Source organism: Lissotriton helveticus, chromosome 1_1 (genome assembly GCF_964261635.1).
Source record: "Lissotriton helveticus chromosome 1_1, aLisHel1.1, whole genome shotgun sequence".
Taxonomy (NCBI): Eukaryota; Metazoa; Chordata; class Amphibia; order Caudata; family Salamandridae; genus Lissotriton; species Lissotriton helveticus.
In genome coordinates, this window is record NC_136057.1 from 1,498,823,000 (window position 1) to 1,498,842,795 (window position 19,796).

At 51.3% G+C, this 19,796-nt stretch overlaps 1 protein-coding gene across 3 annotated transcripts in view; it reads left to right on the top strand.

The window, feature by feature from the left end:
• Positions 1-19,796, top strand: part of LOC144828472 (uncharacterized) — a 766,726-nt gene that overhangs the window by 280,973 nt on the left and 465,957 nt on the right. For all 3 annotated transcript variants that reach the window (XM_078686684.1, XM_078686675.1, XM_078686665.1), the window contains one exon: positions 13,534-13,657. In XM_078686684.1, coding sequence (XP_078542810.1) covers positions 13,597-13,657 — 61 coding nt within the window. In that variant the 5' untranslated portion in view covers positions 13,534-13,596. The remainder of the gene's footprint in view (positions 1-13,533; positions 13,658-19,796) is intronic.

Below are 19,796 nucleotides of genomic sequence, written 5' to 3' on the forward strand. Positions count from 1 at the left end.
GATATAGATGCTAAATATTTTTCTGGGCTACTCTTGGAAGAACTAACCTCCTGGGCATCAAATAAATAAATTAATCCCCACCAACCAGACTGGATTTCAAAAAAATCTAGGGACCTCGACTAATATTCTAGCCCTTTCCCTGCTGATAGACGCTGCCAACGCAAAAAAACATTATACGCGTGCTACATCGACTTCTCAGCCGCTTTTGACAGCATAGACAGAGGGAAATTGTGGTCAAAACTTTCAAAGTGGGGGGGCGTGGCCAAGATGGCGGCGGAGTAGGACGTGTTTCTAGGTCCCTCCGGCGCCGAATCATCCAAGCTTTGTTCAGCACCCTCCTGCACGGTTTTGACCCGAGACCCTCTGTCGCCCTGTTCCCCCCGGGGCCCGGTGCTGAAAACGGGACCTCCCGGAGTGCCGACAGCAGTGAGAGACGGGGGGGAAGCGAGCCTGGAGCTGACGCTGCCCTCGCCTGGTGCTGGGAGCTGGGCCGTCCGGTGCGGAGTCTGACGGAGCCTGTGCCCTGCTTCCTGCCCCGGGCCAGCTCGAAATGAACCCCAGGCGCCATCGTCTTTTCACCTCCTGGTGACTGAGCTGCGGAGTCGCTGCTTGAGGTGAGCGCGCGCTGGGCTGCAGGAAGCAAGGGAGCTGTGCAGCGGCCCGGAGGTACGAAAATCTAGCCCAGGGATCGCCGGCCTACATTGCCGACCGTTGGCGGCCCAGACGGCCCTCCTGAAGTGACCCCCACTTCCCTGCTGGTGATCGGAGTGGGGCGGTCTGTGGGGACTATCGAGACAGTGCTTTCCCCCAGCGACGTGGCGTTGGAGCCCCTGGGCCCTGTGGGACTCGTGAGTTGAGGAGCCGCCGATGCGAAAATCAAGCCCAGGGATCGTGTGCCTACAACAGCTGGGGGCCGGGCCTGCAGCATCTGGGGGCCTGCGGGGTGTGGAGTGAGGCTGAAGACACACCTGGACAATAGCGAGCAGTGCTTTCCTCCAGCGACGTGGCGTTGGCGCCCCTGGGCCCTGTGGGACTCGTGAGTTGAGAAGCCGCCGGCGCGAAAATCGAGCCCGTGGATCGCGGGCCTACAACAGCTGGGGGCCGGGCCTGCAGCATCTGGGGGCCTTCGAGGTGCGGAATGAGGCTGACGACACACCTGGACCATAGTGAGCAGTGAAGCACCTGGTAGACAGCTGGGGCCTGGTGGCCGCCCTGCCGCCCCGTGGTCTCGCCGGTGAGAGCTGTGTCCCGGCGGAAAGACCTACCCTCGCGAGGGGGATCGGCCCCGGAGCTCCGCTTTGAAAGCGCGTTGGGCGCCAACTGTGCCGCGTTCGTGCCCCCCCTGGCGGGGCCTGCAACGACACGCTTTGGCCTAGCAGCGGAGGTGCAGCTGGATCGGGCCCGCAGGTGCGGGGCAGGGCCATTGGGAGAGGGCCCGCAGGGGGTGTAGAACTGTGCCCTTGGTGTCGGAGCGGCTTGGGTCACCCCACGATTCGACCCACGAGTGCCACGCGTCGACCGCTGCCCTGGTGCGCCGGGGGGAGGAGGCGACGGAGCGCCGGCCATTGCCTTGGTTCACCGGGGGGGAGGAAGGGGCATGGCGTCGAACAGGCCGAAGAAGGACAAGCCCCCGAAGGACGGGGTTCCGAAGAGCTCGCCGCTGCGCACCCCACCGGTGGCCGATAAGCCCCCCAGTTCGGATGACAGTGAAGCTCCTGGCACCAAAGCATTCATGCGAGAGCTCTTCACAGCCATAAAGGAGGACATCCAGGAGCTGCGGACTCAGCTAGCCTCGGATTTGAGGGAAGTGAGGAGGGATGTCGACGCCATTGGAGACAGGGTGGCGACCCTGGAGGAGCATGACTTGGGGACGGCCGAGGACATACATCAGCTTCAGCAAGACGTCCTACGTCTCACAGAGCAGAACCTCGACCTGCAGGCTCATTCGGAGGATCTAGAGAATAGATCCCGGCGCAATAATGTTAGGATCAGAGCTGTCCCGTGGAAAGGAGAGGGAGCAGACCTACGGGAATACGTCGACGGCCTCTTTCGCCACGTCCTGCAAGAGGAAGACCTCCGAGAGATTCAGTTGGACAGAGTTCATAGGGTCGGCCTCCCGCGGGGAGCCAATGCACCTCCTCCTGATATCCTGGTATGCGTCCACGATTTTCAGCTTAAAGAGCGGATTCTTAGGAAGGCGCGCGAGCACAATCCCCTCGTGTTTCGTGACCATCGCCCGGTGCTGTACCAGGATTTGGCGACCTCCACTCTGGCCAAACGGAGAGACTTTTGGCCGATCACCACTTTCCTGCGTGAGCAAGGGGTCCCCTATTCCTGGGGGCATCCTTTTAGACTGGTCTTCAGGTGGAAAGGCAAGTTAATCCAAGTGCGGTCCTTGGAGGCAGCTCGTGAACTGCTGGGGCTGGATGGCCCCGATGCCCCGTTGGAGGCCTCGTCCTCCCCCTCGAGACGTCGTCGTCGCTCCACGGAGTGGCACACAGTGGGCAAACCAGCGAAACCTGCAGGCCCGGACTTATCCATTAGCCTAAAGGAGAGGGGAGCTGCCGTGGCGTCTGTGGCGAGGGTGACGGAGACCCCGGAGGGATCCTGATCCCTGCCTTCGTAAGCTTGACCTCTGCAGGATGGTGGCTGGTGTCGGAGGGACCTGTCTGGACTACGATGGGTAATGTACTGTCGTGCCCGCCAGGCGTGATGTCCTGCATCAGGGCTTGGGTGGTTGGTGGGGTCAAGTCCATGCCCCCAGCCCTTTGGACTTTTGTGACAGACTATCGTTCCCTCCTTTTGCCTATTGTGCGGGGGGGTTCTGTCATGTTGTTGGGGGTTTTGTTTTTTGGGAGGTTCCTTTGGGGGGGGGAGGGTGGGAAGTTGGGTGGGGGGTGGGGGGAGGGGGACTTTGCATCAGCCGTTAATGGTCCCCATTTCAACGCCGAATGTCCCACTGCCGATAGGTGGTGTGCCTTGCCTTAGTAGCGCTATCTGTGTTTTGCCTTTATGATGGGGAAAGATTTGAAAGTTGTTAGTCTGAATGTACGGGGCCTTAACAGCCCGGTAAAGCGTGCGGCGATTTTGTCTTTGTTGGAGGGGGCGGAGGGCGATATCTGCTTGCTGCAAGAAACGCACCTCCTCTCCAAGGACACTAGGAGAATGAGAGATGGGCACTTCCCAATACAAATGTGGTCCTCTTGCGCTACGAAGAAACAAGGGGTAGGGATACTGATCAGTGCTAAAGCGCATTGCAAAATATTGTCTCCAGTGGTTGGCATCAAAGGCCGATTTCTAGCTGTCAGGATCCAATGGGGCGACACCCGCCTTACGGTAGGCTCTCTATACGCTCCTAATGTTCAGCAGGAATCCTTCCTGGCCTCCGCGCTTGCGGACGCTCTGGCGTCTCCTGACCCCTGGGTACTGGTGGGGGGTGATCTGAATGTGGTTATGGACCCGTCCCTAGATAGGTCGGAAGCGCGCTTGCATCAAACTGGGGCCTTATCCAAAGGGGGGCTATTGTGGTTACAAGAAGGGGGACTTCACGATGTTTGGCGTACACTGCACCCGCTAGAGCGCGATTACACCTATTACTCGGCGGCCCACAAAACCTACGCACGCCTAGACCACTTCCTTGCTTCTACCTCCCTCATGCCCCAGCTCTCCTCGGCGGAGATTGCCCTGCGCTCCCTATTCGATAATGCCCTCATCTCCGTGCGGGTGGTCGTTGGCGGGTGCACGCGATCGTCCGGGGGCTGGCGCCTGCGCGACTCTCTCCTCAATTCCGCCTCAGTGGTGGAGCGCCTGCGAGACTCGATTACGCATTACCTCGCGGCCAATGACGTGGACGACATGCCGCTGAGCTCGGTGTGGGAAGCGCTTAAATTGGTGGTTAGAGGCGATTGCATAGCGGTCTCGGCGTCGCTGGCTAAGTTGCGCAGGGAGAAACGGGAAGAGCTCGAGAGTGATGTGCGGGGGCTAGAGGCGATCCATAAGCGAACCGGGGCGCAGCGGGTTTGGAGAGAACTGGAGACGAAGAGGCGCATGCTTAAGCACCTAGATCTTGACCGCGTGAATATGCCCTTTTGCGCTTACGGCACAAGTTCTATCTTAGTGGCGATAAGGGGGGCAGGATGCTGGCTCACCGCTTGAGGGCACGCCCGCAACAGGCGGCTATTCCGGCCATTCGTGACGCGAACGCCGTAGAGCAGACGGCGGACGACCGCATGGCCGCGGCCTTTCAGCGCTTCTATCACACGCTGTATACGTGTGAGCCACCCAAGCCCGATCAGGTCCAGGCCTATCTGGCGACCTGCGGGATTACGCCCCTCTCCCCGAGTTCGGTGGCTGCTCTCGACGCGGAGATACGCATTGAAGAGGTTATCTCCGCAATTGCACGCCTGAAGACGGCCAAGTCCCCGGGGCCGGATGGCTTTTCGGCCACTTTCTACAAGAAGTTCTGCAGGGAGTTGGCCCCCTTCCTAACGCGCCTCTTTAACTCCTTCAGGGAGACGGGGGGGGTGACTCCGTCCATGGCCGAGGCAGTCATCACGGTGATCCCCAAGGCAAAGAAGGATGCCAAGGAGTGCGGCTCGTACCGCCCCATCTCACTCCTCAATGTCGACATGAAACTCTTTTCAGGAATCTTGGCATGGACGGAGTTATTGAGCCTGACCAGGTGGGATTCGTTCCTACGCGGCAAGGGGGCGAGAACACCAAGAGGCTCCTCCACACGATGGACTCGGTGCATCGTTCCCTTACGCAGGCCCTATTCCTCTCTATTGACGCCGAGAAGGCGTTCGACCGGGTTGACTGGTCGTACCTGTTCGTGGTCCTGAAGACCTTTGGGCTAGGTGACACCTATGTCAACTGTGTGCGCTGCCTCTATGCCTCTCCGAGGGCGGCGGTGAGAGTCAATGGATGTCGGTCGGAGCATTTTCCCATCACACGCGGGACGTGACAGGGTTGCCCCCTGTCGCCCTTGCTCTTCGCGCTCTACATGGAGCCATTCGCTCAATAACTCTGAGACAATGCGGCCATACACGGGATTCGCTTTGGCGCCGGAGATCACAAGGTGAGTCTCTACGCCGATGATGTGATCCTTTTGCTCACCCAACCTCATTCTTCGCTGCGGCACCTCTCCCACGAGCTTCGGGAGTTCGGGTCGGTGGCTGGCTTCAAGGTCAACTTCCTTAAATCCCAAATCCTCAACATCTCAGTGCCGGCGGAGGACGTCTGAGATCTTCAGAAGGACTTTGACTTCCAGTGGGTCCATACGGACATCCCTTACCTCGGGATTCGTTTAGCGCCCACAATCCCACAGACTGTTGCCCTGAACTACAGGCTCCTGATCGAACAGACTTCCAAATCTGTCTCGGATTGGTCTCGGTTGCAGTTGGCCTGGTTCGGTCGACTGGCGGCGATAAAAAGGACGATCCTCCCGCTCATCCTCTACCTCTGTCAGATGTTGCCCTTGAGCCCCCCGCCGGGGGCACTGAAGAAACTACAGAGGCTGCTTACCACATTTCTGTGGAATCACAAGCGCCCACGGGTGGCGTTCGCCCGGGTTACGACTCCCCGAGCCGAGGGTGGTCTGGGCTTCCCTTGCATAGAGGCTTACTATCAAGCGTCATGCTTCGTTACATCCTTGAGTGGAACAGGCCGCTGTCCAGCAGTAGGAGAAAAGCTTTATTCGATTTTAGCAAAATTTTAAAATCATAAAAGCAGCAACACCAAGAAATCAATACATATTGTGCATAATAAGACAGTACCTAACACATATATATCATTACAATTAAGAAGCTGTAGGTACAGTGATTGAAGAACACATTAAGCTTTTCCTTTTTCTGAAAATACTCTTTAAAAAGCCGACCATAGTGGCCACACTCAGTTCATCATGTAACAACTAAAGATACAGTAAGGCTGGGCGGCACTGGTACCATGTCCCGCTATTTTTCAGAAAAGGTTTGATCCATCGGGCTCTCTCTTTGCAGTAAAATTTACAAAAGCAAATCACATGGAGGGTTGATTGTTCGGCCGCCCCATCACAGGGGCACTTGCAAAGCTTTTTTGCCCAGTCGTTAGTTTTGGGAAATGAAACAAGGCGAAAGAAAATATCAAATCTAAACCTTGTAAGTAAAAACCTGTTGAATCCCTTTGTACACCAATTCAAGTAGGGTTGCATGTTAACAGATACTAGCGACATATGATGCCGCACGACCGAGCCCTTATTGAGCTCGACCCCGAGCCGCAGGGATTCCAGATGGAACCAACAGATATTCTTTAAATCTTTCCTCGTGACCTTACATAAGCCCTCTGGTGCAGTAAAGAACTCGGGGTACCCCATGTCTTGGCAAAACTTTTGGATATAGGTTAGCCAAGCTATTGTGTTTGATTTGTCCAGTGCCATAACATCGCAGATAATCTCTCTGTTCAACTCCAGGTCTGCTGCAGTCCAAACCCTATGCCAGAGTAACAGAGGTTGCATCGCTATCAGGTCACTGATATGGCGAACACCCAGCTCAGCGTGGCAGTTGTACACAGACTGACTGGAAGGTACCGCTAAAATGAACCTAAGAAAAGCATTTTCTACTATTTGAATGTCCCTGGTATCTTGGATACCCCAGACACCAGCACCGTATGTGGCCGTGCTAACACATTTGGCCGAATAAATTTTGAGTAAAATTTCGGGGGGTCTTCTGCCCATCTTGCGTGAAAAAGACATAAGTGCTGCAATCGCTTTTTTAAAGGACAAGGTTCTGCTCCTAATAGCCGGACCCCAGTGCCCCCCGCCCTCAAGAACAACTCCTAAATATGAAAAAGATTTGGTTGCCTGCACTTTCTCCCAGCATGCAAATAACTTGCAGGCTTTAGTTTTACCCCTGGCGCACGTCATCACGAAGGTTTTTTTTACATTCAGTTTCAGACCCCTAGAGTCCATGAAATTAATATATACATCTAGGGCTGTCTGCAGACCTCTCTCTGTCCTAGCCATGATGACGGCATCATTCGCATATATTAGGGATACCACTTGTTTAAAATTGATTCTAGGTGAATCAGTAACTTTGGACACCAAAACATCCTCTAGGTCGTTGGTATATAAGTTAAAAAGAAGAGGCGCGAGAACGCACCCTTGCCTCACTCCACGCTTCACGTAGAAGGGCTTGGTGCACTCACCCCCGGTTCCGAATCTCACCCTGGCCCTTGCCCCTGCATAGAGTTGCCTTAGGAACGAGATAATGGCCTCCTCCACGTTGAGATCTTCCAACACCTTCCACAGGCACTCGTGCTTAACGCAGTCAAAAGCAGCACTCAGATCTACGAATGCTGCATAAAGTTTGCCCGCCTTAGCCTGAACATATTTCCCTTGTAGAAGTGTGAAGTTCAGGACCTGTTCGACTGTGCCCTTCCCCTCACAAAAGCCGTACTGGACCGGAGACAGCACTCCTGCCTCTTCTACCCAAGATAGTAGCCGGTTCAGGACAACCCTCCCTGTTATCTTCATGAAAGAGTCAAGAAGGGAGATAGGGCTATAGCAGGAGGGGCTCTCCCTATCTCCCTTCTTGAAGATAGGGACAATAATCGAATCAGACCAGGTCTTGGGAAACCCCCGTTCGCAAATTGCCTAACTGTCCAGCAAACATTGGCTATTTATGGACCAGACGGTAGCTGGCTGCAATATTTGGCGCGAACTGTGGCTCCCGCGTAAACACAGGGCTTGGGGCTTATATTCATCGCCGGTCACCTCCCCGACGTTGGACGCCTGGGATCAGCTGGTGCGCAGGCGAGGCTGGACTACCTTCCCGTCGCCCTTGACGCCTATTGTGGACAACCCGGAGTTCCCCCCGGGATGCGCCTCGCCGGTATTTCAACGCTGGAGAGAACAGGGCTGTAAGAGGGTGGGCCTCCTCTTCAATCTGGAGGGGCTGATTCCGTTCTCCTCTCTCCGTTGAGAGTACTTTGATCTGCTCGAGTCGGATGCCTTCCCTTACTCGCAAGTCGCTCATTGAGTCACGCTACCCTCTAACGTGGCTAACATGTCCCGCCCCATGACGAAGCTTGAGCGCTGGGTGGTCTGTAAGAAGGACGACCGCAGACTCATTTCTGAACTTTACGCACTGATTCTTGCGCGTCCACATACACAGCGCACTAAGGTGCAGGTTGGGTGGGAGACGGAGTTGGGCCGCCCGCTGACTCACAAAGAATGGGATAAGGTGCATTATCGCGATCACCACACTGCTACTAATGTGGCTGGGGCCGAATCAGCCTATAAAATGGTATCTTACCGATATCATACCCCGGCCAGGATCCACGCGTGGGATCCCAAATGCTCGAGTCTCTGTTGGCGGGGCTGCGGTGCGACGGGCACCCTTAGGCATCTGCTCTGGCACTGCCCCAAACTGGTGCGGTATTGGCAGGCGGTCCTAGACGACGTGGACAACGCATTTGGCATTACATTTCCCAGGGCCCCGGAGCATGTGCTGCTAGGCTTACCACACCCTAAAGCGTCCCCCCTGCGCTCCCTGCGGGGGAAGGCAGATAGCCCTAGCTTTATTGGCCGCGCGCCTAGTCATCCTTGCGCAGTGGCGTTCCCCTGATGCCCCTGACCCGAGAGATTGGATTAGACGGTTGTGGCTACTGCTGGGTATGGAGAGGCTTTCGCTCTGTGTGGATGGTAAGGGAGAGACCTATGCGGAGCTTCGGGAACCATTCATACACTTGCTCTCGCGTGATTTGCGAGAGGTAACATGCCCCAAGTTCTTGCAAATCCTGCAGCTCATTCCGCTGGAACCGGTGAGGGCGAGCGCCTAGGGAGAGTGGGAGGGTTTTGTGCGGGCTGGGAAGCGGGAGTGGGCAGAGGCGGAGACGCAGGCAAGGCTGATGCGGAGTGGGGAGGCGGGTGGAGGGGGGGTTCGGGTGGGGGGGGTTGGAGGGGGTGGGGGGTTGGAGGGGGTGGGTGGGCTTTTGTTTTCATGTCAGTGTTGGTTTTTTCTCTTCTATAAAATGCAGTTTCAACACGAGACTTGGCCGCCCCATCTGGCCGCTAGTTTATCCTCGCCGGGTCGCCCTCAGGGATGTAGACCCTATGGCTGTGTTTATACGTTGCCAGATTATGCTCTGCCGGCCGGTGGATGTAGGCAGCCCAGCTGTGTTAAATGATATGTTGCTGCTCAATAAAAAACGTTTGATTCTAAAACTTTCAAAGTGGGAGGTGGACTCCAAACTGCTCAACTTATTGATTTTACTGCATTCAGACACCTGGGTCAAAATAAAACTGGGGTCCGGCAATTGTTTATCCAAAGAAATTCCAACCTCGAGAGGGCTGAAACAGGGGTGCGTCCTCGCACCGACCCTGTTCAACCTCTTTATGTCTGACCTCTCTAAAGATCTGGACAATTGCTATCATCACGCTCCAAAGCTAGGGGGTCTTACATTGTCGGATTTATTATATGCAGATGACCTGATATTAATTAGCCACACCCCAATAGGCCTGCAACATCTTATTAATACAACTAGCACATTTTCCGAAATAAACGGCCTGACCATAAATACGGAAAAAACAAAGGTGATGGTTTTTAATCAAAAAAGCAAACATTTCAATGGTCTCTGCTTGACCACAAAATTGAAACAGTCAAAGAATACAAATACCTAGGGATAACCTTTGATTCCAACGGCTCTTTCCAGCAACATGCAGAAAAAATAAAAAACAGAGGGACTTCACTGGCCATCGCTTTAAAAAATATCAAGAATAAAATAGCGGGCCCAAATGTAATGCCCTTGCTGGACATATTTCGCGCAAAACTGTTACCATCAATAACATATGGCAGCGAATGCATGAGAGGGAGAGACTAAGTCATTTTAGACAATGTGGTCAGCAAAACACTTCGAATACTTTTCTCACTCCCTCCGTATACCTCCCCAGCACAGCTAAGGCTGGAGTTTGGTTTACAGAAGCAGCAAATTGCGCGCAAGGGCGCGTATGCAAAATGCTGGTACAAAGTAAAGAACGATGTAACAGACTCCCTGAACGCCAACCTTTGGAAAGAGCTGGAGACAAATAAGGGATCCCCTGCAACGGTCTACCTCCAAGCAGCTATAAAATCCCTTGCATTAAAAGACCTCTGGAATTCGAGCTGTTCACAAAAGTGTTTCAAACGCCTGGTCAACAAGTCAGTGAAAATTCTTTCCTTAGAAGATGACAATGCAGCATTAACCAGCAGATCACATGGGTGGTTCGTAATCCAAGGCTACACTAGCGCCTTACCTCAGCCATACCTCAGTACCAGCTTTTCAAGGAAGGTGAAGGAAGAGTACCTGCGGCTGAGGATGGGGGTAATCCCGTCAAAAGTACATCTTCCCCCATGGAAACGCCTGGAATCTAACTTCAAATGCAGGCTTTGCGACAATCCAAATGAGGACGTTTTACACTTGTTATGCAGCTGTAAAGCTCTAGATAGTACCCGAAGGGGCCAACTAACTCAGCTCTGGAATCAAAATGGTGTGCGAACTCGCAGACAAGCCCTGTTGATCAGCTTCAAGGGAGAAGATATCCAATTAGCCTGTAGACTAGTGCGTTTCATGAAATCAGTCAACATGCTTCAAAATTTAGAGGCCAGTGATTGATCTTGTCTCAAAAAGAACCGCTCTTGCACTTTAAGAAAACTATTTTTTAACTAACTAAGATCCATGATCCAAAACTCAGAGGCCAGAGATTGAATTTGACTCTAAAACAATCTGCTTTTGTACTTTAAGATAACTCTTTTTTTAACTAACAAAGATTCAGTAAACGATTAATGCCTTTTTTTTTTCTCCTCCCTTTTTACACAAATTCAATGTATTGTATCAGTTTACTTGGACCTTTTATCCATATTCTTAATTTTCTTTTATTGTTTTAACTGTCTTTGTAAAATTCTTGATTGCGAATTTCTTCCAGTTGCAAAGATTTTTATTAATCATGCAATAAATATAAATAAATTCAAAAATCAATCAATACGCATCAAAATAACAATTTAACTACCTATCTTAACTAAACCCTAACCACTACTCTGCTGCTAAAGAAATACTGATAGAGCGCGGGCTCACCTGCTCATTTACCATACTCACCTGGGCCCATAAATATACACACTTTGAACAGGTGAGTCCATTTGCTAAATCAGGTTATTGTTCACTTTACTCTTAGGACTTAACCTAGACCTTGACTCACCAATCCTTGTCACTGGTACCTAGAGTCCTAAGGGATCAAGGGAGTTAGCAAGAAAATAGGTAGCATATAACATTCTTTATATAAAATAACCACAGACTCGGGAAAGAGTTAAACACTTTATCTATGTAAATTCTTAATTGTCAGAGTCCATACATTTGCGATTAAAGCCTTTTCAATTAGAAAGATAATGGTCAAAGCAAAGATATTCATAAATCTTATGAGACTTTCTTTAAGCATTGAAACGTAGGAAGGGTATGAAAGGGAAACAATACTTTGACATACCCACACAGATTTATATTTACCTAGAATGGTGTGAAGACCAACCCTGGCCACGGACTGGGACAAAGATACTGGGCTCCCAATATAGCAGATGTCGACAGGACGGAACAGGTGCAGCTCAGGACAGGTGATGAAGAGGATAGATGAAGACCAACTAGGACGGATGTAGGTCAGGATGGGAACCCTCAGCTAAGTGCAACGCCAGCGTCACACCCCTCTCTGCGGCTAATAGTTGGACCCCGATTGGGTATCGAGTCTCCTCTCTAACACCGATTGGGTTATCGATTCCTCTCCTTAAACCCGATTGGGTTATTGATTCCTCTCCTTAACCCCGATTGGGTTATCGATTCTTCTGACAGACTGCTCCGCCAGCACCTCCGCTCTCGATCGCCTATTGAGTGCGTTGGGTCAGTGACAGGTCAGCTATTCGGACAAGTCGGACAATCTAACTAACTAAGCCTACCTTAGTTATACCATTTTCTAGGGCAATGTACCACCCCCCAATATTGCAAATTCGTGTATTCCCACAATTTGATTGGCCAAAAGGACAAGGAGAGGTAATCACACCATACCAGTATGAAGTCATTTCATCCAAATATTTAAATTAACGTTCCCTCCCATCATTTTATTTTCCCATGTACTTTTATTCCACCCGACAATGGATGTTTCAATATCAATTACAATGTATAAAAAATGGTACAGTTTAGCTTCCTCTCAAAGTTTAGTAGTTCATCTTCTCAGAGTTTTGCAGGCAAGACTATCACTGGCACGGGTTCAATGCCATGACTTGAGGACTCTTGAGCTCTTCTGCGCAGTCGCAGGATTTCAAAATGGAGAACAGCAGGGTTACATCAGGCCCAAATACGAGTTAGTAGCAAAGTCAAAGAGATACAGTTTTAGAAAAAAGAATAAATGAATGCACTGTATACCACTTATCTCTACACTGTTCCCATTACTTTATTTTAACCACAGCGTTAACAATTAGGCAGAACGAACATGGTTACTCAAAGCAGCAGCAGGTGCATTGGAATGTAGTCACATGAAGCAGCCATCTTTAATACTAGTGCGCAGCTGCAAAGATTCCCTCCAAAGCATTAAGGACGTCACACCACATGAGTGTGGCAGACACATGCGCAGCGAAATTTCCGCGTTCTGGCGGCCATCTTAGTACATTCGCGTTACTGTTAGTAAAAGCACATTAGTAAGCTTCCTCTAGATACTAGAAATGTTGTGTGATGCATTTATTATTAAGACAAACATGTTGATTAATACATTAAATGTTATTTTGAGAGGATTGAGTCCGAGCAAGTCTCTTTACGTATGAAACCTTGCTCCATCACTACCTGCAAAATGGTTGACCTCCTCCAACTTAACCCTATGTTGTCTGTCATCAGGCCAACAGTATCTCTACTAAACAGAAGGCCCCCTTTAAACTCCTCATACTTGTCTTTAAGGCAATACATGTTACTTCATTTATGGTCTCTCTCAGAACCTCCCTGCTACATCACAGCATGACCAATAAGACCTGCAAACCTCAACCCTTCCTGTGTCCCATCCATGCTGAAGGCCTTTGAAGTACTAGCACCTCCCCCACTGGAACTACCTCCTCAACAAATGTAACTCTATATTCTTCCTTCTAGTACTTAGAGCAACCATTAGACCGAATACTAACCTCGGTAACCTTAAGAAATGATGGGGCTAAACGCGATCTGTAAGACTGTAATCTACCATCATTGTGGTGTTCAGTATTAACGGTTAACATCACCAGTTTTCTGGTACTACTCCATTACGTATGTGCTTGGATACCAACGTGAAACTATGCACAGTGTTACTTGTTAGAGAACCTAATTCTTAAATAAATACAAATACAGAAAAAAAATCTGAAAACGCAATATATCTCAACATTTGTTTAGAAAGCAGCCAAGGTACCCCAAGAAAGGAATATGTGTACGCTTTAACTGCTTTCTTACACATTGTTGTCAAAATATTAGAAAGATTTTGTCCTTTCAGATATAACCAGATTTAATGACCCATTTTAAACATTTTAGCTTTCGTCCGGACAAGCAAATACACATGGAGTACAACTTCTGGATTCCAATAGTGCTGAGAACATGAAGCAAGGGAGCGGAATAAGTGATAACAGAGGAGTAACCGCCAATTATGTTATCTCAGGTATGTTACATATATAGGTTACAAACAGCAGTTCTCATTCTCAGTTGGGATTTATAAAAAAAAATGAAGAGTTTTTGCATTCCCACAAATGTTTTGAAAAATATCAACTACTTTGAACCTTGTTTGAAACTGTTTTGGATTAGGGCCAAGTATACAAGTAATCCCATAATGCACCACAGTTGCCCACAAATGTTAGAGCTGGGCTGCATATATCTGCCAACTGTTGAAAAGGACAAGGGCAGGAAGAGACGGAAGATATTTAGGCTGCAGGTGGCCCAATTTGAACAGTGAGGAAGAGAGTTTTAGGTTACAATAAAACTTCTTTCCAGTCTTTTCCAGGTGCTTGAGTTCCAGGTGCACTTATGTTAAGGTTTTGGATGCATTTCGTCTGTTAGCGCCTGGGACCTGAGGGTTAGTCCACATCTGCCATTATGCATGGTATTTTTTTTTACCCATGCACTCCTTCTGTTTACAGTAGCCAACCTTGCCTGCATCAGGGCCTGTATAGGGTTTGCTGACATACCTGCAGCATCTAGGGAGAGGTGTGGCGCCGCGGCCAGGGCGACTGACGCTGGAATCTGGGGACCACGGTTCGATCCCCGGCTCCGGCGGCAGGTTAGCCCAGCACCATGTGACTCTGGGCAATAGCTCGCTTAATCTTCCCGACGGCCCCCAGCGCCTAGAGACCCTTACGGGTGATTGTGCGCTTTACAAATGTGGACTTTACATCTGAAGTAGGACCTTTTCGGCATTGACACTTTCCAGATGCCATTGTCGCTGATGGCAAACATCCTGCTCTGCCTAGCATGAGGCACACATAGCATTTGTTTTGCAACAGGAACAGTCAACACAGAATGTGCAAATAGTGTGTGATGCTATCTAAATGCTTCCAGTGCTCCACCTGAGGATTGTGGTGCCACTGGCGAATTTCACAACTGACTATGAGGGCGTCATTAACTTATACCAGTGGTCCCCTACTCATGGCCTGCCCTCCGTTGTCTTGCACATTATCTTGAGCTGTACTCTCTCCTGCATTTTTTTTTTTTTTTTAACACTTAATTTTTATTAGGAAAGTCAAAATGTCCTGGCTAATGCCAGCCTCAAAAAGTCTTTCTACAAAGAACAAAACATGTTGTGAGCATGACTTATGGCATGCATTACCATAAGTGGCCAGTTTGAAGTCTTTTTTTGATTTGTGTTCACTTAAATGTAAGTAATCCTTATAGATATATCAATAAAATGTTAAATTCTTCAATGTATGGAGAAGTTTATTTGAAAATTGAAAATCTGTACTTGCATATCTATGCTTATTGTGATGAAATTTTGTAGCTGATATTCGAGACACAACATTATGGTAACACAATATATTGCCACTCCCTATTATTATTATTTTTTTGTAAATATTTTTTTATTGCAGCAAGGTAGGAGGTACAATCAAAGCATTTGCATCATTCCCTCTGTTGCTCAGTATAACTATTAATCTCCAGTACATGTGCCACACAGCCGTTTAGCTCACACCCCGGAGGTCGAGCGGCGCAACAGTAGATTAAGTCTTGTGTAAGGAGATACAGCAAGATTCCGTGGCACCCAGGTGTCTGGGAAATGGCAGTGCTACTTTTCAGTTCTCCCGGTCTCCCCCCCATGTGCAGTGTCCCGTAGGATCAGTAATTCTTCTTCTGCATTGCTGAATAACAACCCCCGCCCGCTCAACCCTCCCAACCCCACCCAACCCCCTCCCCCCCCTGGAACTACCCCTCCCGCCCCTAACTCTGCCCCCCACCCCCCCAGACGTGCCAACGTATCACCAGTGCGAATCCACACCCGTCCCGACCAATCCAGACCCGAAGCAGACCATCAGGAGCAATCAACAAACATCTTGCAGTCAGCACCTAGGAAGTAGGGGAACTAGGAAGGGGGACTAGGTCCCCATCTCATCAGGCGGTTGGTCCGCTGGAGCAGGGCTATGCTCTGGGGTGTCCACCTCGTCTAGGTCTAAAAGTGTGAAGTCCAAGACCAACCCCTCCCACGCCCTGGCCCCCTCTAGAGCCGCGTCATTGTCTGCCCTAAGTGCAGATTGCATACGGAGCTCCCCCTCACACCAGGCCCACTTGAGAAGCTCGGCCTTCCACCTCTCCACCGCAGGGCCCTTATTCGCCTTCCATTGGGATGTTATGGCCCGCTTCGCTAGGAGTAGACCCAAGTCCAGGAACTTGCTAGTAATCTTGTTCTTCGATGTGTGTGGTAACCAGTGTAGGATGCAATGTGCCATGGTGTACTGCAAGTCTCTCTCCGTAACCTCCCTCAGGCTGTCCACTACCTCCCGCCAAAAGGAACCCAATTCTGGGCAGGACCAGAACATGTGCTGGAAATCAGCCAAGTCCGCCGGACATCGCGGACAGGCCGCCGGGTGGGCCGGGAAATATTTATGCAGTTTTTCAGGGGTCAGGTAGGCCCTGTGTAGGACATAGAGGTGCACCAGCTGAAATCTAGCGTTGCGCGTCCCGTTGCGGACCGTGCCACTATGCCGTTCCACGCCTCCTCAGGTATCTCCGTCGATAGGTCCGCCTCCCACTTCGTCTTCAGGTTCAGCAGTGGGGTGACCGTTTCCGAGATCATGCGTCTGTATAGGCACGTGACTGCCTTGATCGTCCCCGCCATCATCACCACGTACTGGCAGCCCAGAGACAGTGGCGGCTCCGTCATGCCCGACTTCCAGTGTCTGCGGATCGCCGTCGTTAGTGCCGCATGCAGGAGGAAGTCTCCCCCCGCCAGCTCGAAGCGGTCTCTCAGAAGGTCAAAAGGCAGCAGTACCCCGTCCTCATAGAGGTCCCCTATGGACGTGAGTCCTTGCAGCTCCCATCCTCCTAGACCGTGCCACGAGCCCCCATGCGGCAGCGCCCCGCACAGCCTGAGCGGGATTTCAGGGGCATAAGGGATCGTAATACGGCCCCTCCGGCGATATCTATTCCAGCATTTCCGGGCCGTCGCAAATTCCTGAGTGAGGTGGAAATCTCCCATCGGGAGCCCCAGAACAATCCGGGAAAGCACTTGAACCGGGCCTGCCGGCTCCCCCAATCCATCCTCGCCTCTTCTGGCTCTCGCAACCCATTGCGTCAGCCATTGTAGCTGTACCGCAAGGTAGTATAGTTCGTAATCTGGCACCGCAAGCCCACCTTCCTCTCGAGGGCGGAGGAGCGTACTGTGTGCCACCCTGCGTCTGCCCGCCCCCCACAGAAAGCCGATTACCATCGACCTCAGCCGCCGGAAGTAACTCGCCGGGATCCAGAGCGGGAGGGTCCTGAAGAAATAAAGCAGCCGCGGCAGGGTCACCATCTTAAGAAGTGCCACTCTCCCCATTAGTGACAGTGGAAGCGTGCTCCAAAAGTCGAAGTTCTCCTTAGTGTGCCTAATCGCCGATCGTATATTTCCCTCAAGGATATCCGTCTTATCATGGAAGATCGAGGTCCCTAGGTAGCGCAGGCTCCTTTCTTCCCACGTCACCCCCTCCGTGGACTGTGGACACATTCTTCGCGGGCGGGCCGGGACAGGTAGGACTTCGCCCAGTTGACCCGGAGGCCTGACACCCTGCTCAACGATTGGAGGAGGGTTTTTGCTCCCCGCAGCGAGTCAGTGGAGTCCGCTAGGAACATCAGCAGGTCATCTGCATATAAAGCGATGTGATGCACCTGCCCATAAACATCCAGCCCCAAATATGCCCGACCCAACCGGGCTCGCGCCGCGAGGGGTTCGACGGCCATGGCGAACAATAGGGGGGAGAGAGGACACCCCTGGCGAGTGCCCCTGCCCACCGCGCACAACTCAGAGATAACTCTCCCAGTTCTGACCCTCGCCGTCGCTTTCCGGTAGAGCAGCTCCGTCCAATCCACAAAGCCCTCGCCCAGGCCCAGCGTACGCATGACATGGAAGAGATAAGGCCACTCCAGGCTGTCAAAGGCCTTCTCCATGTCGACAGCAAACACCACCGCCTCATCTCCGTCATAGGTGTCAGCCTCCAAAACATGCAGAAGCCGCCGTACGTTAAGCGCCGTGTTGCGGGCCGGGATGAAGCCAGACTGGTCTGCATGGATCAACCCGGACATATAGGGGAGCAAACGCGTCGCCAATATTTTACTCAGAATTTTATAGTCCAGGTTGAGCATGGACAGGGGGCGATACGCCGTCCGGTCCCACGGTTGCTTGCCCGGTTTTAATAGGGGGACTATGAGCGCTTCGCTAGTGGTCGTCGGCAGGTTGCCCAGTCGCTTTGCCTCATTGTAAAGGCCCGTCAACCTGGGTGCCAGAAGGTCGATATAGGTGAGGTAAAACTCAGTCGGGAGCCCATCGGAGCCCGGCGTCTTGTTCCTCGCCATACCCTTGATGGCGACTCTCACCTCAATTTTGCTCCCGAGCCGCTTCGCGTCCTCCTCCCCCAGCTCCGGCAAGTCTAGCCCCTCCGTGAAGCTCTGGAAGTCTTCCACCGACGGCAGGACCCTGCTGCGGTAAAGCTCCGTGTAGTAATCATAGAATATCTCATTAATCCCCCCTTGGTCAAACCGCGCCGCACCCGAGTGGTCCCTGATCTCAAGGATGACCGAGCTCCGGCGAGCCGGATTGGCCAGCCAGGCCAAAAGAGCTCCCGACTTATCGTGCTCCGAGTGTGCACGTGTGAGGTAGGCCTTGTAGTCGTAGCACCTGAGGTGCTCTACCGTCGCCGCCACCACTTCCCGCGCCTCGAGTAGTGCTTCATGCGTGTCCGGCCGCTCCGGTCTCGCTCTTTCCAGCCCCCGCAGCTTCTCGTCCCCCTTCGTGATGTCGTCTAGCAAGGTCCTCCTAACTCCTGACGCCGTCGCAATGCATTGCCCCCGCACCACCGACTTGAAGGCGTCCCATTCAATCGCGGCTGAGCCCGCAAGCCCGCATTGATCTGGAAGTACGCCTCGATGTTCGAGGCTATAGTGGTGCGGAAGAGCCGGTCGTCTAGTGCCTCCGGGCGCAGCTTCCAGGCAGGAACTCGCGGGCGACACTGCGACCAGCGCAGCTGCACAAGTAACGGGTTATGATCGGAGATCGTGCGCGTGAGATATTCACTGTGGCACACCTCTGCATGCACGTCCTGGGAGAACAAGAAAGCATCAATGCGAACGTGGAGCTCGTGGAGAGCGGAGAAAAACGAGTAGTCTCTGTCCGACGGATGGTTAGCCCTCCATGAGTCGACCAGATCCCATACTACTCTCTCCTGCATATGGGCACGTCCCTCTCACACGTTGGCCAAGTCACAAGACACCCACTTTTGTCATTAGTGCCACCAGGTTGTTGTTTCTGTCCTTACTGGATTCATATTTTTGGTGACATGAATTGTCATGTGTTGTTGTTCCTTCTTTTTCTTTGATAAACAAGTTGAGTGTGAGTTGGTGTAGGATACCTGGCCTGATGAGAAGCAGTCTGAGTGGTTTGATGCATTTCCTCTTGGTATCTCTTGTGGCAGTGGGTGTAGTACTGAACTAGTTGAAATTATGTCCTGCATTTGGTGGTGACTACCTCCTCTGCATCTTTATCTTGTACAAGTTTCTCTGAGTTTAGAAGCAAGTTGCTTACAATTGATTTGCATAGGTCAAACTAAATTGTACACAATGGTTTAACTAAAAGCAGGTGAGGCAGTTGTAGCTTCTGTGCAAGAGATTTGGGGTTTTGCAAGTGGCGTTCCTGACCTTTTGATTTAATCGCTTAAGTCCTTTTTGGGTTGATGGGCTTTGCAGGTACAATGTGACATTTTTTAACGCCCATCAAAGGAATTGAAGAGTTATAGTGGTCCGTAATGTTTAGCGTGTATATTAAAACCCCTCAATTATATTTTGCAGGTGAAAGGAGTATGGAAAACATACATATCTAAAGTCTGCTGTTAAGATCAAGGCCGATTCAGGGAAGCTGAATGACTTGATAGTAGGAATTGGAAATTGATGGTCTCAAATTGTATGCCTTTGAACTCCATCAGAACTTAATTTGTGCTGTTAAGTTTTCACAATGTCATCCTTAAACCAGGAAACACACATGACACAGTGAGCATAAGGTCAATTGAGATTTGTGTTATAAAGCCAATACCCTTGGCTTACAGTTTGATTGACAACATAATGTTGAAAAC